The sequence below is a fragment of the Mobula birostris genome, chromosome 3, assembly GCF_030028105.1.
Source record: "Mobula birostris isolate sMobBir1 chromosome 3, sMobBir1.hap1, whole genome shotgun sequence".
Classification (NCBI taxonomy): Eukaryota; Metazoa; Chordata; class Chondrichthyes; order Myliobatiformes; family Myliobatidae; genus Mobula; species Mobula birostris.
Genome location: NC_092372.1, coordinates 65651088 through 65670831, shown reverse-complemented (window position 1 = coordinate 65670831; position 19744 = coordinate 65651088). Strand labels below are relative to the sequence as shown.

The window sequence follows — 19744 nt, the reverse complement described above, 5'->3', positions numbered from 1 at the left end:
TTTTTTACTTGGGGACAGCCTGCATTAAGGCTTCCTTAGTGAGAGAGATTTTGTTTGAGCCAGTTTAGTCTTGAATTAAGCCTACAAACAAACCTAAATTACAGTTTTCTAAACCAGGTCAATATCTCAAGTATTTGTCGGAATACATTGACCCAAATAGCTTCTCTTGGCTATCATGTTCATAACTTTTTTCCCTCACCTGTTACTTTCCTATATGGTAATTAGGTGAATATTAATTAGTCTTGCATTTTCATAGAAGAGTAAAGATTATCAGTATATACCTAAGAAGCTTATTGATGCATGGTTTATAGCTTTAAAGTTCTGATTAATTTTGATATATACTTTAATCATCAACTGGAAGTAAACATTGTTTTAGTTTTATAATTCAGTGTAAAATTTGTAACATTTGTTCACATTTTCCTTGTAGGTATTGGTCCTGATGGACATATCGCTTTCAATGAACCCGGGTCTAGCCTGGTGTCAAGAACAAGGGTGAAAACATTAGCCAAGGAGACCATTCTTGCTAATGCCAGATTTTTTGATGGTGATCTGTCCAAAGTACCTACCATGGCATTAACTGTTGGTGTCGGAACAGTGATGGATGCTAAAGAGGTAATATTTCTGAATCTGAAAGAATGCAGATTTGGAATTGCAGGATGCTTGTCATTTTTTTGAATGTGTACTAGGTTTAGTCCAAACATTCAATTGTTAAGTTTCAGTGGAGGCATAGTAGTGGGTCACACTCAGAGGAGTGGCACATGACATTAAAAGACCAGAACATAAAATTCTGTGTTCAAAAAAAATTCAAAAGTTTGGTTGTCCTTTGTTCTTTATAGTATTTTAAAGGTTCACAGTCTTTTACATTGTCAGCTGAAAAGGTCATTACTGCACTTTACCATCACTGCAGGACTCGTATGTGTCCACAACAAAGAAGTGGGCGGGTAAAATTATTGTGGGCGCTAGCCACTTAGCAAACTGCCTTCTCCAAAAGTTCCCTTTTGGAAACACAATAGGACTTTTAAAACAAAAACTTAATGCCATCTAAAGAATTTCTTCCCCTCAGCAGTTAATCTGATCAACCATTCTAGTAAGCAAGCGACCTGAGCTCCCCCCCGCCCCATCTATTTTCTCAGTCACTGCACTGTTAACACCTTAAATCACTTTTATAATGCTGTTTGCGTTGTAAATGCATGCTTTTGGTACTATGTCACCTCCTTCTAAGGGTTTGATTTCATTTTTTATTAACAGAGGCACCATACCCCGCCTGCATACCCGCTTGTCCTTTCGATGCAATGTGTATCCTTGGATGTTAAGCTCCCAACTGTAATCTTTTTTCAGCTACGACTCAGTGATACCCACAATGTCATAGCTGCCAATTTCTAAATGCACTACAAGTTCACCTGCCTTATTTTGTATACTGTGTGCATTCAGATATTACACCTTCAGTACTGTATTCATCACTCTTTTTGTTTTGTCCCCGTTACACTGCAATTCAATCCACTGACTGCAATTTTGCCCTATCATCTGCCTGTCCTCCTTCACAATCTCAGTACACACTGCATCTAACTTGTATTCATTCCAACTGCCCCATCTTCCGCCCTACCACTTCGTTTCCCAGTCCCCTGCCAAATTAGTTTAAACCCTTCCCAATAGTTCTACCAAACTTGCTCACAAGGATATTGGTCCTCTCAGGCTCAGGTGTAATCCATCTCCTTTGTACAGGTCGTATCTCCCACAGGTCAGGCCTCTTTCACAATGATCCAGAAATCTGAAACCCTGCCTCCTGCACCATTTCCTCAGCCGCACGTTCATCTGTCAAATCATCCTATTTTTACACTCACTGGCGCATAGTACAGGTACCTCGAAGGTCCTGTTTTTCAGTTTTCTACCTAGCTCCCTAAATTTAGGGAGAATTTAGGTCCTAAATTCTCTCTCCAGGACCTCTTCCCTTTTCCTATCTGTCATTGGTGCCAATATATACCAATACTTCTGGTTGCTCATCCTCCCCCTTTAGAACACTGTGGACCTGATGCAAGAAGTCCCCTGACTCTGGCACCTGGGAGGCAACGTTCCATCTGTGTGTCTCTTCTTGCATCTACGGAATCCCGTGTCTATGGAATCCTCTCTCACTACTGCAGTTCTCTTTTCCCTCTTCCTTTCTGAGCCTTGGTGCCAGAGACCTGATCGCTGCTGCTTCTCTGTTGTAGGTCGTCCCCCCTGTGATCGTCATGTGTAATTGCTGTGCATATATAGGCTTACTTGCAGCTGAAGGAAGGGCTAAGCCTGTCTCCCTGGGTCTTTTGCACTAGATTTAGCAGCAGTGCAGGTTGCACTCATGCCATTCCCAGCTGATTCTCCTCTTTCAGAATAATTGCATGCATACCAGACTATGCTTTGTGGAACAGTTACTTGTGAGGTCAGCTACGTGCTGTATTACAGCAAACTGAGGATGGGTATCTGTTGGTAGGGACGGATAAAATGAGAGAAGAGTTGAAAATGTGTTGAGCCTTTTTAAAACGAGGTGGCGGCGATTTGACCTATTGAGTCCATGCAAACTTTTTGTAGACCGATACAGTATTCTGTTGCTCTAACCTTGTGAAGGTGTTGGCTCTCTGTTAAGTTTCCTTTTCAAATTCTAATTCAATTTATTTTGGAATTAGAGATGAGGTTTTAAGATGTACACATTTTTTATTTGGAAAGAGGAAACTAGTTTAAATTTAAATTTGTAAATTTTCAGTCCGCATTTATTGATCAGATATTGTTACTATCAGTTGCTTCAGGGTGAAAATGTATAAGATTAAACTCACTAAATTAGCTTTGACATTTATTTTTATAGGTAATGATTCTCATCACAGGAGCGCACAAAGCATTTGCATTGTACAAGGCAATAGAGGAGGGTGTCAATCATATGTGGACCGTTTCTGCCTTCCAGCAGCACCCACGAACAATCTTTGTTTGTGATGAGGATGCTACTTTGGAGCTTAAGGTTAAAACTGTGAAATATTTCCAAGGTAAGTTTTTTTCTTTAAAGTCGTAAATTCAATTTGATTTGGGAAACAATAACAGCTAGTAGTGATTGAAGCTGAGGGCAATGAGGTGAAAGTCACATTCAGCTGTGGGCCCTTGGCATTGAGTTCTATATATCAAGAATACACATTGGAAATTTAGAGTTTGCTCAAGTTGAAAATAAATTCCTTGATGTCGTAACTGATCAAAGTCTTAAGTGCGAGTGTAGGGTTCTCGTGCAGCGTGTTGAAACTCTGACTAAACACCAAGTTATACCGGAGCCAATGAAGACAGAGTCGTAGGGAGGTTAAGCATTTACTGATCACTGTTCCACATTAACATCGTATGGTGAAAACTGCTGATAAAAAAATACAAACATATACAGCATCTGTTTCATTCTGGAGACCACGCATGCTCTCTTCTTTTAGTGAGAGTCTCCAGCTGCCCCAAGTAGCGGGTGAGGGGGTCGCGTCAAACCACCATCGGGCTCAAACCGACCCCGCGTTTGAAATTGAAATGCCGGCATGCGTGCCGCCCCAACCGCCGCTTCCTTGACAGAAACTGCGTTAATATTTTTACTTCAAATACATTCTTATGAACTTACGGTGTTGCTTCTATAATGTTTCTTTGTGGGTAGAAACGGAGCTCTTCATGATCACGCTGCACGCATGGCACCCACCTTTACACCTTCTCCGAACTGGAGGTTATACATAAGATGCAGCGAAACCGGAGGTGACTTCATTACATGCTGCGATATACCATAAACAATGAACTTACCTTTGTTAACAGTAACATAATTATCAACCTTTAACTTTAACTGGAAAATTGTTACAAACAAATCATTTAAAGTGTAGACCCAACAAAGTCAAATAAATGCCTTAAGGGCAACACACTCCCCGCCTGACCTTTGTAAGGTCACTATAAACATGGTATAGAACTTTAGTCTCTAGCTCAGTCATTAGGTAGAAGTAGAACAACTTCAGGTTTCCTTTTCAGGGTTCGTTGTAAAGATGTGAACCGGTTGACTGCCTACTCTTAGTTGTTTGGTAAGCGCTGGTGCGGTACAGGTTTCCCCCGCCATCTGAAGGTAGAGCGTTCCTATGAAATGGTTCGTAAGCTGGAATCTCATAAGAAGCAATTACCATTTATTTATATGGGAAAATTTTGTGAGCGTTCGCAGACCCAAAAATAACCTACCAAATCATGCCAAATAACACATAAAACCTAAAATAGCAGTAACATATAGTAAAAGCAGGAATGATATGATAAATACACAGCCTATATAAAGTAGAAATACTTTTCCACAATCATTGCCTGAACTGTTCTCCGTAACAAAAATCTCACGCAAGCGCTGTAGGCAGAAACACGGTGCAAGTGCTCTCCAGTAACCTTTAAGCTATGAAGCTGCCAAATCATACCAAATAACATGTAAAAATACACAGCCTATATGAAGTAGAATTAATGTACGTACAGTGTAGTATCACTTAGGGAATCGGGAAGACGTCGAGCACACTGATGATGATGTGTTAGACTGAGTCGGGTCGTTGGAGTTTGGGTGGTGCAGTGGCCCCCACCCTCTGGGCAGCGAACCGATACCGATCCGCGAAGCATGCAGGGGTCCAGTGGTAGGCAGGAGGCACACAGCACATCTTTAAGAAAAGAGCCAAAATAAACATGCTAATTAATTAAGTGCCGCCCGGCACGTACATGTCGGCCCAGATCAGAGGCGACGCACTCGGCAATCACCTCTGATCTGGGCCGGCAATTACATGCCGGGCGGCACCTAATTAATTAGCTTGTTTATTTCAGCTTTTTTCTTAAAGTTGTGCTGTGTGCCTCCCGGCTACCGCTGCATACTCCGCGAATCGGTATCTGTCCGCAGCCCGTTCGCTACTGCATTCGGTTTCGATTGTTATTCTTTCCTCTTCCAGTTGCATCAGCTGTTCATCTATCAGTTCTTGGTCATGGGATGCCAAAACCTCTTCGACATCATGTTATCAACTTCCACAAGCCAAACTCACTTTGTCCTTACTTCGTTCACCACGATCAAAACGCTTAATTATTTCTAGTTTTACGCTAAGTGTAACACTCTTACAAGCTCATTTAGGCTTTTCCGAAACCTCCAGAACTCATCTTGCAAACGGCTGCTCACAGGCACGTGTTTAAGCAATGCCAGCGAGAATGCCGTTCCGAATCCAGGGAGAGCGGCTGCTCGGGGCGCGTGCTGCCTTTTATCACGCGCTGATTTTTTTCGTAACAGTGAAAGCCCCTTCTGTTAGTGAAAATGGAACTAATGTAGGTTTTTCGTAACAGTGAGGTTTCGTAAAGCGAACGTTCGAAAAGCAGGGGACACCTGTACTCTGAATGGTAGTGGGGCAATCCAGTTGTTTGCTTCATCTCTAAAAACCTTTGTGTCCATTATTTTTAAGAAGGTGGCGTCTTCTACCGATGGAGCAAGTTTATTATCATGCTTAGTTTGAGCAAAGACTGACTGTCCCAGTGTCTTCTCAGTTACTTTACTATGCTCGTGCCTTTGTTGTGCTTCCTTGATACACGCCACACTTGTGGAGGGCTGAGAAATTGAATGGCGACCGCTTTCTAGCACGTTAGTCTTGAGTGTGTTAATATCGGTTTGTGTACATTGCCAGGGCACACCTCTCCTATCACCACCCAGCCCAGATCCAGATGTTGGGCGAAGGGGGCGTTGTGTGGTCCATTGACCTGCTGCCTGACTTTGTGCACCCTAAGAACGTCTCTTCCGAGTAGCAGGAGTATTTCTGTTTCCGGATCCAGTTCTGGGATGTGCTTGGCAATGTGGTGGAGATGGGGTTGGTGTAGCACTGCACTTGGTGTTGGAATCTCGGATCGGTTATTTAAGATCTCATTGCACTTTAAGAGTGGAGGGAGACTGATGACGACTTTGCCATCCAGTGACTTGAGCTGGAAGCCTTCTGCCTTCCTGCCATAGGTTTCTGCGATGCCAGAGGAAGTTCTGAGGTAGTATGGGGATGGATTACTCTTTACGCTGAACAACTCGAAGAACTCTGGTCTCACTAGTGAGCGGTTGCTCTGGTCGTCCAGAATTACATAGGCTTTGATGTCTTTGGCTCCCTTAGGGTATACCTTCGTGAGGCAGATCTTTGAGCATGAATGGCTCGACTGACCTGGATTGCAAACTTCTGTGCAGCTCGAGCTGACAATAGTTGTATCAGAGTGATGCTCTCCCTCCCCGCCATCCTCTTGTGGGAGCGGAGGAGCCTTGGCAGTTTGTGGTGACGGGCCGGGATGCATGGCTCCATCGTGATTAGTGCTGTTACATTCCGAGCACTTTACAGGGAATGTACACTCTTTGGCGAGGTGGGAGGTAGAGGAACAGCATTTAAAACATATTCTTCTTTCCTTGAGAAGGGCCTTTCTTTCGTCAAAGGGTTTGTTTCGAAACGTTCTGCTTTTTTGAGGGGGTGGGGTTTGTTGTGCAATGGACAATTCTTGCTAGGGTCATCGTTGATTGCGGAGACTTCGGTTTTATGCACTGAGACGAGTTTATTGATGACAAAATTGTTTGAAATGGGTTTGACTGGGTTGGTGTGAGTTCTGGTGCTGCCTTGATTCATGAAGCTAGGGTCGTTTCGCCTCTTCGCCTTCTTGCACACAAACCTACTAAAATACTCAAAGGGAGGGAATCGACCACTGTTTTATTCCTTGTACTCTGAGCCAATAGGCACCCATCTTTCCTGCAGCCACAATTCGTCCAACTCCATGTGAGGTATCCAGATACGACAGGCCAGTTAAATAGCTGTCTTCTTTAGCACCTTGACTCTCCATGAGTAAATCTCCGAGTTCTCCTAATTTAGTGTGGTTCTTGGCTGACACCCTAGGAAAATTGTGCAGCCGTTGAAATAGCGCCCTCTCAATAATTTCAGGAGCCGCATAGCAGTCCTGAAGTCTCTCCCATGCTTTGTGTAAGGCTAGCTTGGGGTTGTTGACGTACACTGAGCATATGCATTTCACCTGTTCACTTGATTCCTTTCCCAGCCATTTAGTCATAAGGGTTGCTGTGAGCTGGACTCCGCCAGTGGCACTGGTGAATGAGGAGTACCACGCACGGGAATTTTCAGGCTTATCGTCAGACTGCTACAGTCCTGAAATGATGAGGTCTCGTCACGCTAAATACTGTGCCAAGGGTTCTGCTGCAGGTGGCGTGCTAGCTGAGGGAATATGTTGGGGAACATATGACTGAGTGTGTACGTTCATGATGTGATTTGATGTTCTGACTTCAGCCTTTGCCTCTGATCTCGCCGGATCTGGTAAGTTTGGTGTCGGGAAGTACTCGTAGTCAGCCCTTTCATACTGTGAGTTGTCTTCCCCAGGTGGATGCGATGCAACGAAGCTTCCCTGTGATTTCACATGAGATGTGACGCCAACAGGCAAGTATGGAGAGGGAGAATGAATCTGCAGGTCAATTTGAGATTGGACATATTCTCTGGTGTGTCCCAGTTCGGCCCTTTCTGACATAGATTTTTCTGCTTCGTCTAGAACGTGCATTTCTTCAGCGTTTTCCAACACTTGTGCTTCCACTGCAGCCACATCAGCTTCTCATTGTAGCGTCAGCACTTGTAACTCTGAATCTATCCTTGCCTTTTCCAACTGGTTTTCTGCTTCTGTGGCAGCCTTTTCCTTCTGGTCTTCCGCTTCTCTAGCAGGTTTTTCCAATTTCAGTTTTGCTTCTTGGTTAGCGTATGACGCTCGCACCTTGGTGGCTTCTGCTTTAGCTCTTGCGAGGGCAGCCACACTTGTCAATGTCCTACTGCTCTTGGCGCTGAGTGCAAGTGACTTGGTGCTTGATCGCGAAGCCATCGTACCACTTATAGAAACATCTAATGGTTTCGCCTTTGCACTGTAGTGTTCTCGTGCAGTGTGTTGAAACTCTGACTAAACACCAAGATAACCGGAGCCAATGAAGACAGAGTCGTAGTTAAGGTTAATCATTTACTGTTCACTCTTCCACATTAACGTCGTATGGTGAAAACTGTTGATAAAAAAATACAAACATATACAGTCAACACACATCAAAGTTGCTGGTGAACGCAGCAGGCCAGGCAGCATCTGTAGGAAGAGGTGCAGTCGACGTTTCAGGCCGAGACCCTTCGTCAGGACTAACTGAAGGAAGAGTGAGTAAGGGATTTGAAAGTTGGAGGGGGAGGGGGAGATCCAAAATGATAGGAGAAGACAGGAGGGGGAGGGATAGAGCCAAGAGCTGGACAGGTGATAGGCAAAAGGGGATACGAGAGGATCATGGGACAGGAGGTCCGGGAAGAAAGACGGGGGGGGGGGACCCAGAGGATGGGCAAGAGGTATATTCAGAGGGACAGAGGGAGAAAAAGGAGAGTGAGAGAAAGAATGTGTGCATAAAAATGAGTAGCAGATGGGGTACGAGGGGGAGGTGGGGCCTTAGCGGAAGTTAGAGAAGTCGATGTTCATGCCATCAGGTTGGAGGCTACCCAGACGGAATATAAGGTGTTGTTCCTCCAACCTGAGTGTGGCTTCATCTTTACAGTAGAGGAGGCTGTGGATGGACATGTCAGAATGGGAATGGGATGTGGAATTAAAATGTGTGGCCACTGGGAGATCCTGCTTTCTCTGGCGGACAGAGCGTAGATGTTCAGCAAAGCGGTCTTCCAGTCTGCGTCGGGTATCGCCAATATATAAAAGGCCACATCGGGAGCACTGGACGCAGTATATCACCCCAGTCGACTCACAGGTGAAGTGTTGCCTTACCTGGAAGGACTGTTTGGGGCCCTGAATGGTGGTAAGGGAGGAAGTGTAAGGGCATGTGTAGCACTTGTTCCGCTTACACGGATAAGTGCCAGGAGGGAGATCAGTGGGGAGGGATGGGGGGGACGAATGGACAAGGGAGTTGTGTAGGGAGCGATCCCTGCGGAATGCAGAGAGAGGGGGTAAGGGAAAGATGTGCTTAGTGGTGGGATAACTAAAGGTGTAGCTATGGGCACCCGTATGGGTCCTAGCTATGCGTGCCTTTTTGTTGGGTTTGTGGAACAATCTATGTTCCGTGCCTATTCTGGTATCTGTCCCCCACTTTTCCTTCGCTACATCGACGACTGCATTGGCGCTGCTTCCTGCACGCATGCAGAACTCGTTGACTTTATTAACTTTGCCTCCAACTTTCACCCTGCCCTCAAGTTTACCTGGTCCATTTCTGACACCTCCCTCCCCTTTCTAGATTTTTCTGTCTCTGTCTCTGGAGACAGCTTATCCACTGATGTCTACTATAAGCCTACTGACTCTCACAGCTATCTGGACTATTCCTCTTCTCACCCTGTCTCTTGCAAAAACGCCATCCCCTTCTCGCAATTCCTCTGTCTCCGCCGCATCTGCTCTCAGGATGAGGCTTTTCATTCCAGGACGAGGGAGATGTCCTCCTTCTTTAAAGAAAGGGGCTTCCCTTTCTCCACTATCAACTCTGCTCTCAAACGCATCTCCCCCATTTCACGTACATCTGCTCTCACTCCATCCTCTCGCCACCCCACTAGGAATAGGGTTCCCCTGGTCTTCACCTACCACCCCACCAGCCTCCGGGTCCAACATATTATTCTCCGTAACTTCCGCCACCTCCAACGGGATCCCACCACTAAGCACATCTTTCCCTCCCCCCCCCCCCCCCGCATTCCGCAGGGATCACTCCCTACACAACTCCCTTGTCCATTCGTCCCCCCCATCCCTCCCCACTGATCTCCCTCCTGGCACTTATCCGTGTAAGCGGAACAAGTGCTACACATGCCCTTACACTTCCTCCCTTACCACCATTCAGGGCCCCAAACAGTCCTTCCAGGTAAGGCAACACTTCACCTGTGAGTCGACTGGGGTGATATACTGTGTCCAGTGCTCCCGATGTGGCCTTTTATATATTGGCGATACCCGACGCAGACTGGAAGACCGCTTTGCTGAACATCTACGCTCTGTCCGCCAGAGAAAGCAGGATCTCCCAGTGGCCACACATTTTAATTCCACATCCCATTCCCATTCTGATATGTCCATCCACGGCCTCCTCTACTGTAAAGATGAAGCCACACTCAGGTTGGAGGAACAACACCTTATATTCCGTCTGGGTAGCCTCCAACCTGATGGCATGAACATCGATTTCTCTAGCTTCCGCTAAGGCCCTACCTCCCCCTCGTACCCCATCTGCTACTCATTTTTATGCACACATTCTTTCTCTCACTCTCCTTTTTCTCCCTCTGTCCCTCTGAATATACCTCTTGCCCATCCTCTGGGTCCCTCCCCCCCTTGTCTTTCTTCCTGGACCTCCTGTCCCATGATCCTCTCGTATCCCCTTTTGCCTATCACCTGTCCAGCTCTTGGCTCTATCCCTCCCCCTCCTGTCTTCTCCTATCATTTTGGATCTCCCCCTCCCCCTCCAACTTTCAAATCCCTTACTCACTCTTCCTTCAGTTAGTCCTGACGAAGGGTCTCGGCCTGAAACGTCGACTGCACCTCTTCCTACAGATGCTGCTTGGCCTGCTGCATTCACCAGCAACTTTGATGTGTGTTGCTTGAATTTCCAGCATCTGCAGAATTCCTGTTGCAAACATATACAGTGTCTGTTTCATTCTGGAGACCACGTGCACACTTTTTTAGCGAGGGTCTCCAGCCACCCCGAGTAGCGGGCGAGAGGGTTGCGTCAAATCGCCATCAGGCTCGAGCCGACCCCACGTTTGAAATTAAAAAGCCGCCCTAACCGCCGCTTCCTTAACAGAAACCACGTTAATATTTTTACTTCAAATACATTCTTATGAACTTACGGCGTTGCTTCTATAATGCTTCTTTGTGGGTAGAAGCGGAGCTCTTCATGATCACGCACGCCTGGCATCCACCTTTACACCTTCTCCGAACCGGAGGTTACACATAAGACACGGTGAAACCAGAGGTGACGTCATCACATGCCGTGATATACCATAGACAATGAATTTACCTTTGTTATACTGTAACATAATTATCAACCTTTAACTTTAACTAGAAAATAGTTACTAACAAATCATTTGAAGCGTAGACCCAACAAAATCAAATAAGTGCCTTAAGGGCAACACAGCGAGTTCCAGTATTGGCATTTGAGGCTGATGAATTGATGTTACCAATAGCTAAACAAATCTGTGTTCTTCTCTGTGGGAGCTGGATGTCCATCTACTCCTGATTGGAGAGGTTTGCAGTTTTGATTGTTTCAAAAATAAAACTAAATTAGATTGCTAAATCAAAAAAATGTGGAAATTGGAATTCTGAAATTACAATGCTGAAGCATTCACCAGGTGGGATAGCATCTAAAACTTTGGCAGACTTCTATAGATGTGTGGTGGAGAGTATACTTTCTGATTGCATCTGGCCTGGTAAGGAAAAGCCTACAAAAAATAGTGGATATAGCCCTGTCCATCACAGGTAATACCTTCACCACCATGGAGCACTGCCGCAGAAAAGCAGCGTCCATCATCAGGGAGCCTCAGGACCCACACCAACAGGTTCAGGAACAGTTATTACCTTTCAACCATCGGGCTCTTGAACCAGAGGGGATTATTTCACTCACCCAATCACTGCAGTGATCTCAGAACCTATGGACTCACTTTCAAGGACTCTTCATCCCAAATTCATTATTATTAATCTTATTTCTTTTTTCTTCCTTTTATATTTGCAGAGTTTGTTGTCTTTTGCAGATTGTCTGTCCTCTTGGGTGCAATCTTCCATTAAATCTATTTTTTTTTTATATTTACCATTTGCCCACAAGAAAATGAATCCCAGGGTTGTATATGGTGGCATATATGTATTTTGATAATAAACTTAATTTGAACTTTGATCTATGACAGTGAAATACAGGTGTCCCCCGCTTTTCGAACGTTCGCTTTACGAAACCTCACTGTTACAAAAGACCTACATCAGTACCCTGTTTTCGCTTTCAGAAGGTGTTTTCACTGTTATGAAAAAAAATTCAGCGCGCGATAGAAGGCCCCGAGCAGCCGCTCTCCCCCGGATTCGGAACTGCTTTGCTTTAACACATGCCTGTGAGCAGCCGTATGCTAGATGAGTTCTAAGGTATCGGAAAAGCCTGAAAGAGCTCGTTGGGTGTTACACTTACGGTAAAACTAGACATAATTAAGTGTTTTGATCGTGGTGAACGAAGTAAGGACGACGTGAGTTTGGCTTGTGGAAGCTGACGAACATGATGTTGAAGAGGTTTTGGCATCCCATCACCAAGACTGACAGATGAAGAGCAGATGCAATTGGAAGAAAAAAGGATAACAATCGAAACCAAATGAGTAATGATAAAGTACGACTTTAATTTTGAAAGGGTACGTCGGTTTAGGAGATATTTGCAGGATGGTTTGAGTCCTTATTAAAGAACTGTGTGATAGAAAAATGCGTGAGGCTCAGCAGTCAAGCAAGCCTTCCACATCAGCCACAGCAGACGACGAACCTCGACCTTCGACATGGAGGTGGGCAGAGATAGAAAAAGATGAGCTGCCTGCTCTAATGGAACCATGACGAGATGACACCCCAGTGTCCCACCACCCCAACCCCCAGTACACGGACAGATACCAATTCGCGGAGAATGCAACGGTAGCCGGGAGGCACACAGCACATCTTTAAGAAAAAAGCCAAAATAAACATGCTAATTAATTACGTGTCGGGCAGCACCTAATTAATTAGCCTGTATGCCTCGCGGCAATGTATCGCTCGGCGGCCTGGAGGGTGGGGGTCACTGCACCACCCCAACCTGCAACGACTCAGTCTAACACACCATCATCAGTGTGCTCGGCAAGCTATCTTCCCGATTCCGGTAAGTGATACTACACTGTACATACATTATTTCTACTTTATATTGGCTGTGTATTTTTACGTGTTATTTGGTATGATTTGGCAGCTTCATAGCTTAAAGGTTACTGGAGAGAGTGTTCTTGCCAACAGCGCTAGCGTGAGATTTTCTGCCGACGGCACTTGCGTGAGATTTTCGCTACAGAGAACAGTTCATTAATGATTGTGGAAAGGTATTTCTACTTTATATAGGCTGTGTATTTATCATATCATTCCTGCTTTTACTATATGTTACTGTTATTTTAGGTTTTATGTGTTATTTGGCATGAGTTGGTAGGTTATTTTTGGGTCTGCAAACGCTTACAAAATTTTCCCATATAAATAAATGGTTATTGCTTCTTCGCTTTATGACATTTTGGCTTACGAACTGTTTCATAGGAACGCTGTACCTTCGGATGGCAGGGGAAACCTGTACAGATAATGTTTCTGGTTGAAAACACTTTTGTCTCCTCTTTCCCAGTTCTGTTTCAAAGACATTACCTGACCTGTTGGGGTTTCCAGAATTCTCTTTTTTTTTACATATTGCATGTTTTTTCTTTTGTATGCTGCCTATGTTTAATAAATTAGGTGTAATAGAGTGAATTTAATTATATTGGCAGTTGCCATTTTTTTCCAAATCAAGATGTATAAAATGCAGTTTCGCAGCCTTTTTAACTGTTATAAATGACTTTGCATGTTTTTATGTAGATGGCAGTCATTCTTTAATAGTGCGCTCTTATGCCTGTAATTTGTATATATATTTCAAGGAATTACTCTATTTTGTTACTGTGCTACATGTTATCTGGCTATTGACCATTTTTAAGGCTATTAACAGCTTTCATTTGTTTATGGTCAAGTGTGTCACATGTCTATATTCACTGTGCCCTCTCCATCTCACAGTGCAGTCATTGCAAGAGGCAAGAACAAAGTCAAAATATCTTGGGACAATTGGAGGAAAACACAAAATGTTTTCTTCAATCCTTTTATGTCATTTAAAACTAATCCAGACTAGTTCTTCAAAATACCATTGTTAATTAAAAAAAATGATGCCCACCTCAACCAGATTCATCTGCAGTTTTCATTTGAAAGAATTTAGTACTGGATGCATGCTCTCAAACCACGTTACAGAAATCCTGTGTTCTATTTGGTTTGGATGTTAATGAAGTGCACCTCTTATTTAAGCTATTTCTGTTTTTAGTAACATGAGTACAACTCTGTATATTTCATGAAATAATTATTCCAGGTAAACACAATTGTTTTTATGAAGCTTGATCCTTTAACTCTTCAAGTGCAGAAATATGTAAAGTCTAGTTGAGTGACCATTGTGTTTTAAACTGGGAATCGTGTTGTTCTTGTGTAAACATAGACATATTATAAAAGGTATTATACACTCTTTTAATTGAAGTGAGCAGTGATATATTCATTATCATTTGTTTTATCTGCCCTAATGCAGACCAAGAACAGTAGTCATCATGGAATCCTACTTTGTTTATTATTGTTTGTGATCTTGCTGACTCTTGTAAGCATTGACCACATCATCACTAACATAATCCTCTCAATTTAAATAATCCACTCATTGAAATAATACTCCCTCAATTTGACTGTATCTTTTCATTTATTTAAGAGGCTTATTTGGTGTTCTTCCAGACCATTTGTTCTGATGTGCTTTTTATTCTGTGAATGATAGTACTTTGTATTGCAGTGTGCTCTGATTTTAATTTTAACTTGTGCCTTAATAGAAGATATTACATATAGTTTATGGTTTAATGTAGTTTTGGAGTCCTGCGTACTAATGAGGTTGTTCTTTCTTGTTAGGTTTAATGCATGTTCATAATAAACTTGTGGAACCATTGCACAGTATGAAAAGTTACAATGATTGAAGAAAACGAGAGAAAACTTCCCATAATTCAGCTGACCGGAACCTGAAAAGGACATTGCTAAGTTGGATTCTATGCAACCTCTTTTTTATATATTGAAGAGTTAATGTAAACTACGCAAAGTGATTGTGAAGTAACTTAGAAACTGCTCTTGGGTATTCAGAATTCTTTTGTTTTATGACAGAGTACTTGGAAGGCTATGAATGCTTAGCTGCTCAAGATTAACTGCTTTAAAAAAAAAGGAATGATGGGAATCATCCACAGGCAGTCCCAAGGTTATATTTCTGAGAACTTGTTTACTATAGCTACCTGAATTATATAAGTCCGCACATATTTCCTCTAATTTCATTTCAATGTAATACAGTAGATACAGTAATGAAGTGAACAGGGAGCTGAGGAGGTGGAAGATGGTGGAAATGAGGAAGGTGCTGGTTGTTCAGTTTTCCTTAGGATGACTGGATGGAATATGGCCACCACTTCCATAATGTGCCAGTGTCTTGTTCATACCTTTAAAGAATCATAAAAAAGGGGTCCATTTTCTCAAATCAAGTCATTGCCAACACAATCTCACAGAATGCATTGTCATTTCCTTATTGTTGGAACATTGTGATTTTTACATCTGTTTCGTCTTGTGGCTCAACTTTGCCACCTTTCGTGCTTCGCACTCCACCAGATCGTCTTTTGAAAGTTCAACTTTATGACACTCTCAACATCAATTTCCACTTCAGGCTGTTTGGCAAGCTTCTCAGTCTATCATCATCTTGTAAGTTTCATCTTTCTGGAAGCCCCTTAAAGCTGTGTACAAACTGGAGGCACAGCTTATTCCATACCTTATTCAATAAAAATTCAGTAACCTCTTCCCAGGCCTCATCAGTGTTCTGGATGCCTTGATAAATGTTCTATGATTTGTAAATATCAAAGTTTTTCCAGTCAGTCTTTCTCATAGCAAAGATCCTACCAAGAAGATAAAGATTTGGAAAATTTGCAGTGAACACGTCTCCCACCACCTCCTCCCCCACACCCAGATCATAGCTTGGACAAGTGAAGTTGTGTTTAATGGAGGAAATGTATCTTTTACATTCCTGTGATAATTTTGTGAACCTGCTGGTGTCCAGGAGCATTATTAACCACAGCAAAATCTTGAATGGAATGTCCTAGTCTCTACAGTGTTTGCTATTTCAGGAATAATCGATTCATGGACCAGTCTCCCAAATGCTAATGTGACTCAACCCTTTGTATTTGCATGGAAGTTCATTGGTAAGGTCACCTTGCTGATATGGTTAAATAATTGTGGGTATTCCAAATTATATGCAAGCTGTATTACCTCCAAGCAAAAGGATGAGCTGATCTTTTGCATCCTTAAAACTAGGCATTTTTCTCCCTCTTTGGAAAAGTAAAGTTCTATTCCAGATTAAAGATTTGCTGTGCCATGTAGCCTCCAATGTATTTTTTAGACATATCAGGAAACAATTCTGCTTTTCTATCAGTATTGACAGTCTTGCTACACATTTTCATATTATGTGAATCAGCACAAGTATTGTCTAGTCAACAGATGGGATCAGCATCATCAATGTCTTAGGAAGAACTTCTAGCTTTATCTTGAATCAGCTTTGGGCAAGGTGGAATGCTGTCTTAAATATAATCTTCTAGCTATAAAGTAACTTCTTCATCTCACAGCACCTGATCGTTGCTTTGTTATCACAATTGACTTTAAAGATGCCAAAACTTTTACATGTTCCTTTTCTACATTCCTTATCTTTAAATAGCTTTAAGTATTGAGATGAGATGAAATGAAGTTTTGTCTCCTTCATACTTAAACTGCTTTAAATTGATCACTTTACTCTTGTGTGAAGGACCATTACTCTTGCTACTACTTTGTCACTTTCATCTCATTATTACAATGCAATTAAGGTTGATTATTCTCAATATTATGAGTCAATGTAGCTGATGCCTGCATTGTGCTACTAATGTGACTGCATATATAGACACTGCTTCCTACTTTTGTATTCATTTACATTGCACTAGTTTTCAATTTTATAAACTGTCCTATGTTTATTTTTGTTAAAACTATACCTGGAAAAATTTGCTTGCAGTTGGTTTTCTGAAAGTCATGTTATCCATTACCTGGGTAACTCCTGTACTTGTACTTGTAAAGTATAATTATGTTTACAGAATACTACATAAAAGATTCCAAATTTCAATTACCTCAATTTTTTTTGCTTCCATTCAGTACTTAGGAATTAAAATGTGCACACAAAGGACCAATATGCTGAAATATAAAAGTTTCTGTTATTGTAAGCTTCGTTAGCATCTGTGGAAATATTAAATAAGTAATGTTTTCATCTTCATCTGCTGAGTTTTAGAAAGAACGTAATCAAACTTCAAAACCATTTCAATTGTTCTGATTATTTCACAATTTAACCAACCCAAGAAATACAATTTTGCTTATGCCTCTCACCTATTAAACAGTGGCACATTGCTTGCACAATATTAAGCATTGAAATTAATAACAAAGTCACAAATTTCATGTGTAGCTAAGTGGATCATAGAATATATCTATTTTGCAAAGCAACTGGAAAGCTATACTGCTGGGATTTTAAACTTAGTTTCTGGTATGAATATCCTTTTGCGCTTTTAATGTTTATTGTTTCACTACTCCATTTGTCTCCGTGCCATGGTATCAATTAGTATTTTGCTTTCCTCTCTGTATTTGTAGTATTTTAAAGTGCAATTAATGAGATCACATTGCATTGTTTTAATCATGGGAATTGTAGGAAAAAAAATTATCCTGTTTCTATTTCTATTGTTTATACGAAAATGTCATCAGAAGTATTAGCTTAAATGATTACTTGTGAAAGTATCATTGCAAAAAATCCTAATTTAGAACATTTCACACATTTAACCATTTAATTAAATTTTATGACTGTTTGATTCCTGAAAGGTGTATAAATTGTACAGAATACAAATGCTGCACTAATTGCTGCTTCATGATGTTGTAGATCTGCATGTTAAACTTTCATTTGTATTAGCAGCTTTACCTGGATGTCAAAGTTGTGTATCAAAACACATTAGCTTTATGCCTTAATCTAAATGACCTTAGCTGATTTATGTATGATTTCAAAGACCTTTCAATAACATTTGTTCTGTACTCTTACATTAAATTCTTGCTGGAATGAATTTTGTATTGATCTTGTTCTTTGCACTCTGGCTGTAAAGAATTTGGGAAAATGTGACGTACGTTGGATACTTTAGAAACTCAACAGTCATAAGGTTTTGCCAAGATCTACCAGCGTCAATGGTATGTTGAATTGAACACTAAGTGTTGTTTGTGACATTGGAGTAGACCATGTATGGGGGCCACACTTCATGTTAGGACATTTTCATTGCTGCTGCGCTTTCATTGCCTGAAAGGGAAGATGAGGCCTCTAGCTGAACCCTCTTTGAAATGAAACGTTAATAGGGTGACTGCTTGGCAATTCTCAGTTGCTAGCGGAAGGCTTTCTTATTAGCAAACAGAATTGTTAGTGCCACTTCTACACTTGTGTAGCAATATTAATTATATCAGAAATGTTTTTATTTGGTCACAGGTTTTGGCAGCCATTAGTAATTATGGTATCAAATAATCTGCTGGAAGGACTCGGGTTGAGCAGCATCTGGAGGTGGGGCAGGATGTCCATAGGATTGGGATGAACTGAAGTTTTATAAATACTAGAGATTATGAGCAATTACGGCAATGCAAATAATGATTTAAATAAATGAGAGACAAATTTAAGAATCTCACAAATTAATTACACAGTTGGTTAAAATATGGGACATGCTATTTGTGGTGTATAGAAAAGTGCAGAAATATGGAAAGATTATCTTTAAGCGATTATGAGTATTTTGACCACTTTGTGGTAAGTTGTGTATGCAAAACTGCCAAATGTCATGATAACATGGTTGCCTGAGCAGCACAAATACAGTGGCTTTGAGTGTGGGCAAAAGTAATTAAAATAATTTTGCTGATTATCAATTCTGAACTTGTTTAGCTTCTCCTGAACATTGTTGTTGTATTTGGATTGCTGTTAGAAGAATAGTTTATCTGAAAGATCTATTGGCCGATATTTTGTGGCTGCCTCATGGTTTGTGTAGAATTATACTCTGCGATATTATGTTTTTTGTTTCTTGGGTTCCCCATAACTTACTCATTCCATTTGGATATTAGTAGCTGCTAAAGATTCATTTGCCAACTTGTTTTTGTATGGAAGATTATTTTTCTGACCTATTCATATGGATTTTGATTCTTCCTAATACTAAACAGGATGTGTAACAATATTATATTTATAATGTTAGACTCTAGTGATTTTAATGTGGGCAGGAAAAATATGAGATGACTTTTATCTGGCTGCAGGGAAATTACCTAACCAATATATTTCTAATCTCACAAAGGAGGTAGTTATGGATCTGGTTCTGGGAAATAAAGTACAGCAAATAGTTTTACAACAGAAGTTGTACTGAACAGTTACCTTGACAAGAACCAGACATCAAGTTGAATTATCTCCACTATGAAAAGTAGAATTGCCCTCCTGTAAATGGTATAGCTTCACTGATGTAAAAGGGGATCCAGGACAGACATGGGAGAAAAAGTAATTGAAGAATAATGTAGTAACAGAAAAAAGTTAGCCTTTCAGAATTGTTTAACTACAAAATGGACATATCAGTTTGAAAGGAAATATTGATATGATGGTGCAACTGTTAAGTTGCTTGACGAGTAATCCAAACATCTAGTCTGTGGATCAGAAGACTACTGGGTTGTTACCAAACACCTCTTTAGTTCACTAGCATTCTTCAGGGAGGAAATCTGCCATCTTTATTAAATCTGGCCTTTGACCCCATGTGTAGTAATGTGGTTGACTCATAATGGCCCAGTAAACCATTCAGTTGAGCAATTAGAAATGGGTAATAAACAGAATCAGCTTCCTCATTCCGACTGGTGGAATGAGTTACACTTGTCTTACATTAAGTAC

General features: G+C 41.6%; 1 protein-coding gene across 5 annotated transcripts in view; it reads left to right on the top strand.

The window, feature by feature from the left end:
• gnpda2 (glucosamine-6-phosphate deaminase 2) overlaps positions 1-17905 on the top strand; it is a 131916-nt gene extending 114011 nt beyond the window's left edge. For all 5 annotated transcript variants that reach the window (XM_072252782.1, XM_072252784.1, XM_072252781.1 and 2 more), the window contains 3 exons: positions 428-612; positions 2837-3011; positions 14677-17905. In XM_072252782.1, the coding sequence (XP_072108883.1) occupies positions 428-612; positions 2837-3011; positions 14677-14741 (425 nt within the window). In that variant the 3' untranslated portion in view covers positions 14742-17905. The remainder of the gene's footprint in view (positions 1-427; positions 613-2836; positions 3012-14676) is intronic.
• The last annotated feature ends 1839 nt before the right edge of the window (positions 17906-19744 follow it).